Source organism: Xenopus laevis, chromosome 8L (genome assembly GCF_017654675.1).
Source record: "Xenopus laevis strain J_2021 chromosome 8L, Xenopus_laevis_v10.1, whole genome shotgun sequence".
Lineage (NCBI taxonomy): Eukaryota > Metazoa > Chordata > Amphibia > Anura > Pipidae > Xenopus > Xenopus laevis.
The window spans coordinates 115,829,247-115,842,717 of record NC_054385.1 but is presented as its reverse complement, the minus strand read 5'-3'; the positions used below and the strand labels follow the sequence as shown (position 1 = coordinate 115,842,717).

At 34.2% G+C, this 13,471-nt stretch overlaps 1 protein-coding gene across 1 annotated transcript; it reads right to left on the bottom strand.

The window, feature by feature from the left end:
* Window positions 1–2,569: 2,569 nt before the first annotated feature.
* On the bottom strand, window positions 2,570–9,470 carry LOC108699043 (extracellular calcium-sensing receptor). The gene is made up of 5 exons (XM_018230902.2): window positions 9,213–9,470; window positions 7,353–8,195; window positions 5,690–5,917; window positions 4,273–4,396; window positions 2,570–3,620 (listed from the first exon to the last, which is right to left on the bottom strand). Exons 1-5 carry the CDS (start codon window positions 9,468–9,470, stop codon window positions 2,704–2,706), a joined length of 2,370 nt encoding a protein of 789 aa, XP_018086391.2. The 3' UTR covers window positions 2,570–2,703.
* Between the last annotated feature and the right edge of the window lie 4,001 nt (window positions 9,471–13,471).

Here is a 13,471-nt window from a genome sequence, read left to right as displayed (position 1 = left end):
TTATTTTGAAAAAATTTAAACAATTTATTTGTTTATTAGTTGGGGTCAATTTGTCTTCCATCATGTTGGAAATTATTCCTTTAATGATAAGTTTATTTATGTAAGGCCATCCACAGAAAACACCTTGGTCATTATTCCTATATGTACTGTTTATATTGTTTTCATACCACACATGCATACATTTATGTAGTCTTGTTTAAAATGTAAAATAGAGAGTAAATCATGGGTTTGCACTTTCAAGAAGTAAAAAAAGTAAAAAAAAAAAACAAATCAAAATTCTAAGTAATTTTTTGGATACTTCGACCATCGAATAGGCTACTACGACTTCGAATTCAATTCAAAGTAAAATAGTTTGAATATTCGACCATTTAAAAGTACTGTCTCTTTAAAAAAACTTTGACTTCAATGCTTTGCCAAATTAAACCTGCTGAAGTGCTATGTTAGCCTATTGGGACCTTCTAGAGCAGTTTTCTAAGTTTTTGGAAGTCGAAGAAAAATTGTTCGATCAATCGATGAAATCGAAGATTTGCAGGATTTAATCGTTCGATCGAACCATTTTACTTTGACCGCAAATGGCCCAATTTGATGAAAAAAAACTTCTACTTTGATATTCGAAGTCTAAGGGGCAGATTCATTAAGGGTCGAATTTCGAAGTTAAAAATACTTCGAAATTCGACCCTCGAATTTAAATCCTTCGACTTCGAATATCGAAGTCGAAGGATTTAGCGCTAATCCTTCGATTGATCGATCGAAGGATTTTTCGTTCGATCCAACGATTAAATCCTTCGAATCGAACGATTCTAAGGATTTTAATCCAACGATCGAAGGAAAATCCTTCGATCAAAAAAAGGTTAGCAAACCTATGGGGACCTTCCCCATAGGCTAACATTAACTTCGGTAGGTTTTACCTGCCGAAGTAGGGGGTCGAAGTTTTTTTTAAAGGGAAAGTACTTCGACTATCGAATGGTCGAATAGTCGAACGATTTTTACTTCGATTCGTTCGATTTCGTTCGAATTCGAACGAATTTAACCAATTCGATGGTCGAAGTACCAAAAAAATACTTCGAAATTCGAAGTATTTTTCATTCGAATCCTTCACTCGAGCTTAGTGAATCTGCCCCTAAGTAATTCAATTTGAATGGTATTTTCAACTTCAAAATTCGACCCTTGATAAATCTGCCCCTAAATAAATATAAATGTCAGAGTTTTTTAAAAAAAAAAAAAAATGGGAAAACAGATAACAGTTTATATCATATTAAGTGACATATTAAATTAATATTACTAAGTTGGTCTATATATTTAAGTAAACATTGCCCTTTTACATCTCTTGCCTTGAACCACCATTTTGTGTTGGTCTGTGTGCTGCCTCAGAGATCACCTGACCAGAAATACTGCAGCTCTAACTGTAACAGAAAGAAGTGTGGAAGCAAAAGACAGAACTCTGTCTGTTAATTGGCTCATGTATGGTTTGCTTGGTTTGTTTGTGTGCACTGGGAATCCTACAATCCCAGGGGACAGCCCTTATTTTTTAAAATGGTCATTTTCTATTTAGGATTACTCAATGGCACATACTACTAAAAAATATATTATTATGAAAATGGGTTATTTACATGAAGAAAGGTTATACACATGAGCTGTTTAATGCAATATCTTTTTATAGAGACCTACATTGAATATGTAATATGTAAATTAGGCTTTGGATTTTGTTTGGTAAATTAAATTAAACAACTATGGATTTGGTGCAGACATACTTAGAACAGAATGAGAAAAATTAAGCTCTATCAGTGTCCAACATAAACCCAGATTACAACCAGTCAAAATTACAACATCATTTTGACATTAAACTTTTCTTTAGAAAAGTCATATGATAATCCAGTGTTAGCCCATGCCCTATAATGCCCCAATGTCATGCACACCATGTTATAATCTTAAAATGCACAGAGTTCTAATTCTAGTTTAATACTCACTCTTTTTATACATTTTGAAAATAAGGGTTGCAGGAAATTGCATTATCCGTAATAATGTGTTGATCACTATCTGGGAAGGAACAACCACATGGATCGTCTTCTGTTTCCATAAATAACCCAGTTCAAAGTATAAAACTTTACTTAAAAATGCCCATCCTTGGAGATGAAAATGTGCTTTTCAGATGCCATTTTCATAAGTAGTTAAGCTGGCATTATCTTAATAAAAGGTTGATTTTCCTATAAAGAAGTCTACTTTCCTTCTTCTACAATGTGTATGTGTTGCAAAAATGTGTAGATTTTAAACTTCTGAATAAAAAGATAAATATATTAATTGCCTCACTGATATTTTTGCTTTTTTGATGGATACTTTCTTAGATTGTAAACGCTATTGTTTTTTCACATATATTTTAACTTGAAAACTGCAAGTAAGTTGCAGGTGAAACTTAGTCCCTCTGTAAAATGAATTATGAAGCAATAGAATTGTTAATGAATCAGATGAAAGTGAGTGGAGAACTGGCAATATTACAGTTGTAATCTTGTGTCAAATTCAAACAAAAGGGATCACACTGTTGTGTAGTATGAAGTATGACATTATGATTTCTACTTATATTATTTCATTCCTTTCTCATTTTTTATTCCCATTTTCAAACACATGAAGGAGAAGACAATCTTTTTTTATTTGAAACAAATAAAGCTGCATTTTTGAGTTAGTGAATTTAGAGATCCATAATAATAATCACATCCCTCTATTCCTAGTGTTCCTTCCAGTGATATACTCTTTGCTGTTCATTTCTGGGTGCAGTAATATTACATAACATTTTGGGAAAAAAATGCAAACAAGAAGGCCAGCACTTGATGATAAAATAGCAAAAATTTCTACTGCCACTGTCTGTTTACCCTTAGTACTGAGATAAGCAGGTATAAATGTCACCCAAACACTAGCAAATACCAACATACTGAATGTAATGAACTTGGTCTCATTAAATGTGTCAGGGAGCTTCCTTGCCAGAAAAGCAACTAGAAGACTAATAGCAGCTAACAACCCCATATACCCCAAGACACATGAAAATAACACCTTAGAGCCTTCATTGCACTCAATAACTATTTTTCCTATTTCTGCTGCCATATTGAATTCTGCAAATGGGGCTGCCCTGGTCAACCAAAAAATGCAGAGAATTATCTGAACCATAGTGCATACAGGGACAATATAAACTGGTATTCTCAAGCCCACCAATTTTTTCAGTTTACTGTCTGGGTTTGTAGCACTAAATATCATTATGACAGTAATAGTCTTTGCTAGTATGACAGAAATGCAAACTGAAAATATAACTGCAAACATGACCTGGCGTATCATACACATTATCAGGTTGGGTCTACCAATGAATGCCAAGGAACACAGGAAGGCAAACATGAGGGCAATGAGAAGTAGGTAACTGAGCTCTCTATTATTTGCCTTTACTATGGGAGTCTTTCGCTTAACTACGAACAGGCAAAACACTGAAAATGTAAACAGACAAAACAAGACTGAAATGCAGGCAAGAAATGAACCCAACATCTCGTCATAGGAAAGGAACTGAATTGGTTTTGGAAGGCATTTTTCTTTCATGATGTCAGGCCATTTGTCTGCTGAACACTTCACGCACTCACTGTCATCTAGAACAACAGAAACAGATATTCAAATATTCCTTTCAAATTAAAAACTGATGCATTCCTATGTACTAACACATTTAAGACAGAAAAAAAACAGTACGTAGTACTTTTAATAGCTTGAGGTTTTATCCAATATCATGGAAAATATAATGTACAGATGTAGTGTATACATTTTGAATACAACAGTGATTTTAACATCGTACCCAATATAATCCTTTGGGCCTCCTTGTGGGGCAAACTTAACCTTAACACTACATCAAATCAAATAAAAAAGCCAACAAAAACCCGTGCAGATTTGGTCTGAGATTTTTTCAGAAAATATTAAAATAAATAAATCCCCTTAGAGCTTGTACATTGTGCTTATATAGGTAGTACGTTAATGTAAACTAAATATTTGCACCATTACTTTCAGAAGTAACTGAAAATGGCTTGCTCTTGTAAGTAGTGGATAAGGGCATCATTGCATTCCAGAAGCTAAATGGGGCAGATTGGGCACTGTAGCTTTAATGGTAAAGTCCACTTGGAAACAACATCAAAGTGCATTGCCAAAATAGGACTTATAATAGACAATATTTCTAAATGGCTTTTGCTGCCTTTTATTATAAAGATTAATTACTGATTTTTTTTTTTATAACAAAATAAGACAATTACAAACCATGTGGATTAAGAATTTCTCCTTCAGAGCATGGCAGGCAATCAAAACAGCAAATCTTTTCTCCTTGAAGTGCAGCTCTTCTGTAGCCTCTTGGGCAAGGGTCGCTGCAGACTGAGACTGGCATCTGAAGGAGATTTAGTTGGAAAAGAATTCACATTTCAACTAAATAAATGAAAGTACAGTATGTGATATACAAATGAAGAACAAATACAGTGACTAGTATGTCAGTTAAAGAAGTTTCATCTTTAGCTTAAATATATGTTAAAAAAATAAAGTATCACTACATCATCTGTGTAAATATGTTAAGGGCTATTAGGAACCTCCCTGTGGCAATACAGTTGAGTTTACTCTGTTGGGTTCCACAATTAATTACTTTTTCTATCTCTTCTGTAGACTGTAACTTGCATGAATTACTTGCTATGCTGTAGAATACCTGTCATCTAGGCACCACCACTCTCTCCAGAGACTTACATCTATTTATCACACAGGTAGTAAAAGATTCTAGAGATACAAGGCCAGGGTAGGCTCTTTTATACACCTTTTGGATCTGCTTAAAGATCAGTCTCTTTGTAGAATGAGATTGTATAACCTACAACACTGTATTACCTTGTATTTTCTTTAGTATGTACTACAAGTTCCCACTGGTAGACCTAATTATTTTTGTCCATAGTGAACAATGTTTGTTCAAAATGAGTAATACCCACTGATATATTCAAAAAATGAAAGATTAATAAATTAAAGTATAAAAGCTTTCAACTGACATCTCATAATAGAGCCAGGCCAAGTTGTATTGGCACACAAGGCAAAACTTTTTGGCTGAGTGCTCCTTAGAGAATCCTTAGATCCTCAAAATGAAGATCTTTATTATATCACATTCCATAATGTGACACATGGGGGCAGATTTACTAAGCTCGAGTGAATTTTCGAAGTTAAATAAGTTCGAATTTCAAAGTAATTTTTTGGATACTTCGACCATCGAATAGGATACTACGACTTCGAATTAACTTGGACTTCGATTTGAAGTAAAAATCGTTTGAATATTCGACCATTCGATAATCGAAGTACTGTCTCTTTTAAAAAAAATTTTGACTTCATACTTCGCCAAATTAAAGTTACCGAAGTCCAATGTTAGCCTATGGGGACCTTCCACAGCACTTTTCTAAGTCTTTACACATCGAATAGAAATCTTTCGATCGATCGCTAAAATTAGTTTGAATAGTTTGATTCGAACTATTTAATCGATCGATCGAATACGGTATAAATCCTTCGACTTCGATATTCGAAGCCGAAGGATTTTAATTCGATGGTCGAATTTCGAAGTTTTTTTAACTTCAAAGTTTTTTTAACTTCGAAATTCGACCCTTAGTAAATCTGCCCCATGGTGTGAGTAAAATTCATAATGTATTAAGGTACTTACTTGACTTTGTCCACTGTTCCATAAAATCTTGCTGTGTTGTATCTTGATTTCCTGGCCCTTTGGAGCTCCGGCATCAAAGCTGCCAACATAGACATACTGGTTGCTTCCATTAGGGAACAGCTGCCAGTTTAAGATATCCACAGAGAGAGGAACATCCCCATTTGCATCAAAAAATATTTTCTCTCCTGCGGTGTTGTTGAAGTCAACATGTTTTATGTAATGAAGCAGCTAGAATGAAAAATGTAATTATTGCAAAAAATATTGCAGAAATAAATAAAAAAAACACTGTTATTTTAGTTCTAATGTTTTTTTTATTCCCACACACAATAAGATCTTACAGTATTATATAGAATATGGGTCAGTATATGATTAATAATGCAGCAAATTTTCCATATCTATGTGCTCTGAATGCATTTAATAATATATAATAAGCATGTGAGGCCATAGTCTGTTTTTAAAAATTATTTAAACCACTGACTGGGTCGAAGGTTTCCAGAAGGTCATCACTTTGTTATATATTTTATTTCGAGCATTATTCAACATTCAATCATTCGTCATTTCAAAATTAATTTTATAGAATTTCCAATGAAATGAAAGGAATGCCTAAGCACCAATAAAGTAATGTACATCAGGATTGTTACCATGTGGATTCTACTGTTCAAGACCGTTATACACAATTACAGCAAAACTATGACAATTATATGTAAAGGTGAGATTTTTCTTGTTATCTGGAAAACATGGTGCATATTTTACATTCTGTATTTTGATGAGTGGAGATTTCTGTATCTACTGTATATCAAATTATAAATGGTAGAATATTTCACTTTGGTTTCTTAGAATCCATGTAACCACTAAGTAAATGTACTATTGTTTTCTATGTTGTTATATTTCATGACTTTTACATTGAATAGGAACAGATAAAAACTATGAACGTGAGATAGCTGTATATTTATCAGAGGATGAATATACAGTTTGTTACAGTTAAGCAAAGGCAGATTTCACAGCCCTCTATTTACTCATTTAGAATGTTTATAGGCAAAATTAGCAAAGGGTAAAAGTCCTGAACAGTGGGTGCTGTGTCCTGAGCCAAATTCCTTGGGAAACCCAGGAATCATACTACCATTAGAATTCCTCATCTCTTAACTGATCTGTAATGCCATAGGAAACAGATAAAGAAGCGGACTGCGTTCAACTCTTTTTTTTTAGTGACACTCAAAAGTTATGCTCCATTTAAAAGGGTTTCCATTTACAGTATCTTTTAAATATCCCATAGCACCAGGCATCAAAAAATAGTTACACATTTGACATTTTTAAAGCATGATTAATATTTAATTATAGAAGATTAGCTCAGCTAACCTTCCTATTTTGTCATAACGCTCTAAAAAGAATTCAGAAGCAGTTGTATAAGCCTAGAGGTAAATTCTGACATCCTTCTGGATAAAATCAGTAGAAATGACCCATATACAATATACAACTCTCCATAGCAGGGAACATTTTTATATACTGTAGACATGTCATACAACAATACAAGCCTAGCTATTGTCTTGTACTAAGCATAATGTCAAAAGAACATTCAAGTTTATATTGTTCTTAATTGATATTTTATTTATTGAACATTAATTTATCAATGCATTTCCTTTCACTTTTGTTTGACAAACTGTACCTGCCAAGGGCGATGGTTATAAATATCAGCACAAGATCCATTCTTGAATGGCCCCTTCCCTGGAACACAGTTCTTCATTTGATGCAAAGCATGAGCTACTGCAAGAACAGCATTATGCACTTTGTATGTGAACTTAAAGTTGTAGACATCATATATGTTGGGATCAATACTGTCCAGTCTCTCCTTTCCTGTGCACCAAACAATATCTCCTTTAAGCAGGGCTGGAGATGTTTTGTTGAAGATGTCCAAACTGGGCCAAACACATTGAAAAGCATTCTCCCAAAATGTTTTTATCAAAGGGTCATCTGGAAATCTTGAAGGATGGATACTATAAAGAAAATCCTTAAATTCTGGTATTTTCCCATTTTGAGCTGCTATTGCAAGGCTTCCATTTAAGGTAATTAGAATTTCTTTTATAGGGAAATCTGAAGATATGGTCCAGCTAGTACTGCCCACCCACACTTTGTCAGTGATATTGTGAAAAGATGCCTCTTCCATTAATGCAATAAGGTTTTCTATGGTGCAATAAACAATGATCACTGTTGCTCTGGATTTCTTGACAACATCTAGAATATGGAAGACAGACTCCATAGAGCTAACTATAGATAGCGTCTCATGAAATGCAATGCATCCACCATTATTTTCTATCTCTTGTGTTAATAACTGATTGCCTGACCTGCCCAAGTCGCTGTCTGAGGAAATGATACCAACCCAGGTCCAGTTAAAGTGCTTCACCAGTTGAGCAAGTGCAAAAACTTCATAATTAGCATTATAGATAGTCCTGAGGAAGGATGGGAACTGTAATTTATCACTTAGTAAAGGCATAGCAGAAGCATAGCTAACCTAGAAAACGGCAAAATCATATAACAATGTTACCAGATATTTAAGCTTGTTTTTATACCAAATTACACAATATTATCTAAATATTATCTATATAAGCAAACATTAAGGGGGTTATTTATCAAAATCCGAATTTATCTAATTCTTTAAAATAAAGTCTGACCAAACTAAAATTCACGATTTGACCTTATATATTATTAGGGATGTAGCGAACTGCCGTTTATGTGTTCGCGAACGCCGTTCGCGAACACCGGCAAAAAATGCGAACAGTTCGCGAACTGTTCGCGAACTTCGAACATCCGAAAATCGTTCGATTCGAACGATCGAAGGATTTTAATCGTTCGATCGAACGATTTTCGTTCGAATGGAACGATTGAAGCCATTCGATCGAATGATTTCATTCAATCCAATGGCTTCGATCGTTCGATTCGAACGAAAATCCTTCGATTTTAGCGATCGAAGGAATCGAATGGTCGAATGGTCGAACGATTTTGACGCGAACGCCTATTGGCGAACGTCGCGCGACGTTCGCGAACTTGCGGCGGACGCGAACAGCCGATGTTCGCGCGAACAAGTTCGCCGCAGAACAGTTCGCTACATCCCTATATATTATTAAAAAAGCACAATTTAATCGGATCAGGGGGAAGCTCAATAAGATCGAGCAAAAATCCAAATTGTACAATTTTTTCAGATTTTTTTTCTCAAATGCCTCAATTTTTTTTATAAAAATAAATAGTTGCATTTTTGGGCTAATTCTAGTGCAGACCACAGAAACTTCCAAATAGGATTTGACTTACTGTATATACAACCTTGTCGGGTCGGAGATGGTGGCTTTTTGGATTCAGATTTTTTCCATCCTCGGGGTTTAATAAATCTTGAAAAATTTGAGGGTTTTTTTTCAATAAAAATTTGGATGCTACAGTTAAAAAACTAAAAAATTTTGAGTTGTAAGCATTCTGAGTTGAATAAATAACCCCCATAGAGTGTTATAGGAACAAAAAGACAGAAGTTATTATATACCTGTGGATATCTGTACAAACCCAAGATCCGGGCTAAAGGTACTGAGGCTTTAGAAGGCATATCACCAATAATGGCCAATGGCATGATATCTGTATTGCAATCAAAACTAGGCACAATATTTTTTTTCCCTGATAAAATCCATTCAGCTCCCAATAATGATCGAACCTCATTGTAACAAGAATCATACAGTTTGAAGCCCAGTGTTATATTAGGGAGAAGATCATCAGACTCGTTGATTTTCATTATAGCATACACCATTGCAAGCATGAAGCGATAGTACCTAATATGGAATCTAATTCAAAAGAAAAGCAAATAAAATACATTTATAGACTGACAACTTAAATTAGAGAAAAGAAAAGTGGAAGGGTAAAGGGCTGAAATAGGGTACATTGGGTGAATGTTAACTATTAGCATAGGGCTAGCACAGATTATCTTTAACGGTAAAAGACCAAAGAAACTTGACACCCTGATGACACAATGATACTTGGGGGTACATTTATCAAAGAGTGAAGTTCCGCCACTAGAGTGAAATTCTGCAGCTCTCAATTCATTTCTATGCGATTTTGAAAGGCGTATTTATCAATGGGTGAAAGTGAAAGTTCACCCTTTGATAAATACGCCTATAAAAATCCCATAGAAATGAATGGAGAGTGGCGGAATTTCACTCTAGTGGCGGAACTTCACTATTAACTTTGATAAATATACCCCATAAAGTTTAATTGAGAATTATCATATCATTCAAAAATAGACAGCCATTGTTGTTAGCTTAGATACATTCATTAACATCCAATGTAACTATGCCTCTTCTGCTTATTTGCTAACAGTGTTGTTCTTTAGGAAGAGACTTTGGGGGTTATGAAATAAAAAGGGGCAAAGACTGTTACAGGGTACATATATTAACCAATCAGCAGTTAGTATTCTATTGTAGCTGGTCAAAATTACTGCCTTGTGTTACATATGCAGGTTTGCTGCCTCAAAAGCTTCCTTAATTAGCTATAATGTAATTAGTGGGTGGGCTAGAGAAGAGGATTTTGAGGTCTGATTTATTTTCCTCTTAGCAATGTCCAAGAGAGATCAATTCCCTTTGATGATAGTTCCTATAAATAAACTGGGAGTCATTGTAGTAGAGTACTTAATTTCTTGTTTGTGTTGATTGAGGTTATTTGTAATACCACAATAGACAAAAGTAAATCTTACCTGCTACACTGAAGAGGCTGCGGATTCTCCTTAAAGTTAACCACGGAATGTTTTGCTTCCATATGCACTGAAAAGAGCCCTCCTAAAGTGATATCTCCAGCCGAAGAATAACCAATGACGTCTTCAGCAGACAGTCTGCATCCTTCTAAGTCAGTTACACAAACGCCATCTTTGAACTTTATCAGCATTAGTAATAAGCTGATATGTAAAAAAGCAATGAAAACAATGTGTATATTCATTATGTTTGTTGGGGACTTGTTTGGAAACTCGGGAATGCCAAGAAAAGCAATAATGCCATGAAAGTGTTTACTTGCAAATGTACAATTTTTCTGCAAAATAATTCAATTAAAATGCCTATGAGTCATCTAGAACTGCTTTTAAGTACAGTATTTACATTTAATATGCTAAGAATCATCATGTGTGCATTATTTATTATACCAGTAAGAGAAACAAATACTAGAGTCTCCAGAATTCAGTGCTCATATGGAATTCTCCACTTGTTGGTGTGATACTAATTAGAAACTATAGCTGCCATGGGATGTGTGTGAGTTATATAGTGCATGTCATTTTATGAGAGCATGTGTTATTTGTCATTACTCTATTTACTCTGGTTGGGCTTTTTGGTTCAAAACTCACATTTTTTTTATTAAAACCCTATGCACAAAAATGGCAAGTCTATGGCACATATCCGTATCCTATTTTGAAGTGTCTGCGGTCTGTGCTGGAATTAGCCCAAAAATCCGACTATTTTGGGCATTTCAGGCAAAAATCATAAAAAATCAGTTTTTTTGGGAAAAAGCCTGAAAAAAATTGAGCGATTTGGAAAAAAAATTGAGCTTTTTTAATAATAAATAAGTTAAAATCAGGTATGGGAGTTTGGTTGTCGTTTTTTATTTAAAAAACGGGATAAATTTGGATTTTATTAAATAACATTATTATTATTATAAACCTCTAATACAAAACTTCACCAGGTAAAAGTTGTCAAAGTCCTATAGAAGTCAATGGGAGCTGCACTGATCCTATTGCATAGTTTTAAATTCAATTTGGACTTTTTGAATTTTTTTTTCACTAGGAAAACTCACTAAAAATGTTTAGAGGTATTCTTATTTTTTATCTCATTATTTTCCGTTCATATTTTTCTAATTCAGATCTTTTATTCTATGACATTCGTAGTTTTAGAGTTTGTGAGTTTAGTAATAGTTTAAAAAATATAGACCAGAAAAAAATTATGGTTTAATAAATGGGCCCCTATCAATTTAGTTGTGGTTTCTAAAACCTCTAAAACCACTAAAATCCGACCTTTGATATATAAGCCTCCATGTATTAATGCATAAATACACACTGGACCAAGAGCAGCACTCCTAGGATTTAAAGAATCAGCATACAAAAATTATAAATGCACAAAAAGAAAGGCTTATTACTCAATGTTTTGGTCTTCTACAGGAACCTTCATTTGGAGTGAAAAATAATGCATAAAAATAATGCATAAATAAAGATAAACATATATGCATCTCCAACGTCCCCAGGACATATTGTCACCTGAGGTGTTTGCACAACCTAAACACTGCCTGTGCCCAACATCCTTTGGCCTCAGTGTATGCAATCATGTGAATATTCAACCATTTTTTTTTCATACAAGGGTTATGGCATTGCTGCTGAGTACAGATATAGGATCCCTTATCCGGAAACCCAATATCCAGAAAACTCCGAATTACGGAATGGCTGTCTCCCATAGACTCCATTTAATCCAAATAATCCAAATTTTTAAAAATGATTTCCTTTTTCTGTGTAATAATAAAACAGTAGCTTGTACTTGATCCCAACTAAGATCTAATTAATCCTTATTGGAAGCAAAACCAGCCTATTGGGTTTATTTAATGTTTAAATTAATTTCTAGTAGACTTAAGGCATGAAGACCCAAATTACAGAAAGATCTGTTATCCAGAAAACCCCAGGTCCCGGGCATTCTGGATAACAGGTCCCATACCTGTACAATCAAAAAACCAAAAATTGTTGCTGGTAACATTCACACAAATCTATTGAACAACTCTTGATTCATATCACTTCTCTTAACTAGATACCATATGTGCTATAGCCCCAAATTGCTTAATATCACCATTGTCTAATTAAAGGGTAAAACTAAGAGAAAGATGATATATTTACTTTGTTAGATAGTTCAAACTTACCACTGGCAATTGTCCTTTAGTTTGAGTTTCCTTTTAAACTAAAGTGGTTTAGAGCTTGATCCCATTACAATTGGTAAGCAAAATTGGTTCCAGTTATAATTAAAGATGACTACTTACATTGCAGTTAAGAACAACTCTTCAGAATAGTTGATCTATGATCAAAATATGCTAAAATATAGTACCACAGGTATGGAGAATCAAGCTGTAACATGTGATTGTCTCTATTCGTCTCTGTCTTTTTTTTGAATAGGCGCACAAGCAGAAATGCAGTGTAAGCTTTGCCTAACCTTTTATATTTGAACAATTATCAGAGAAGCTCATATGGAGGTGAGAAGTAAGTTATAATTATTTGAGAAAAATAAGCATGTTATACATTGCTATTACTCAAATAATTATAGCTAGGTTTTTTAAAGAGCAACCCATGATTAAAATAAATTCTTTGGGGAATAATTAAATTTCCCATCATCAGTGATTGCAGGTTTTATGTCAATACATAATTTACTTGGTTTAGTTACAGTTATAGAAAGGGTCAAATAAAATTATATAATTTATGCTTTTTTTCTCATTAACTTTTTAGGAATTATCAAACTGGAACAATCTTATAGCGTAAGCAAGGAAAAACCTGGGAGGCAGAAGGTATCTGCTCAAGTGATTTTATTGGTCTTTAACACACAGGGGCCGATTCACTAAGCTCGAGTGAAGGATTCGAATGAAAAAAATTCGAATTTCGAAGTATTTTTTGGGTACTTCGACCATCGAATTGGTTAAATTCGTTCGAATTCGAACGAAATCGAACGAATCGAACGAAAAATCATTCGACTATTCGACCATTCGATAGTCGAAGTACTTTCCCTTTAAAAAAAACTTCGACCCCCT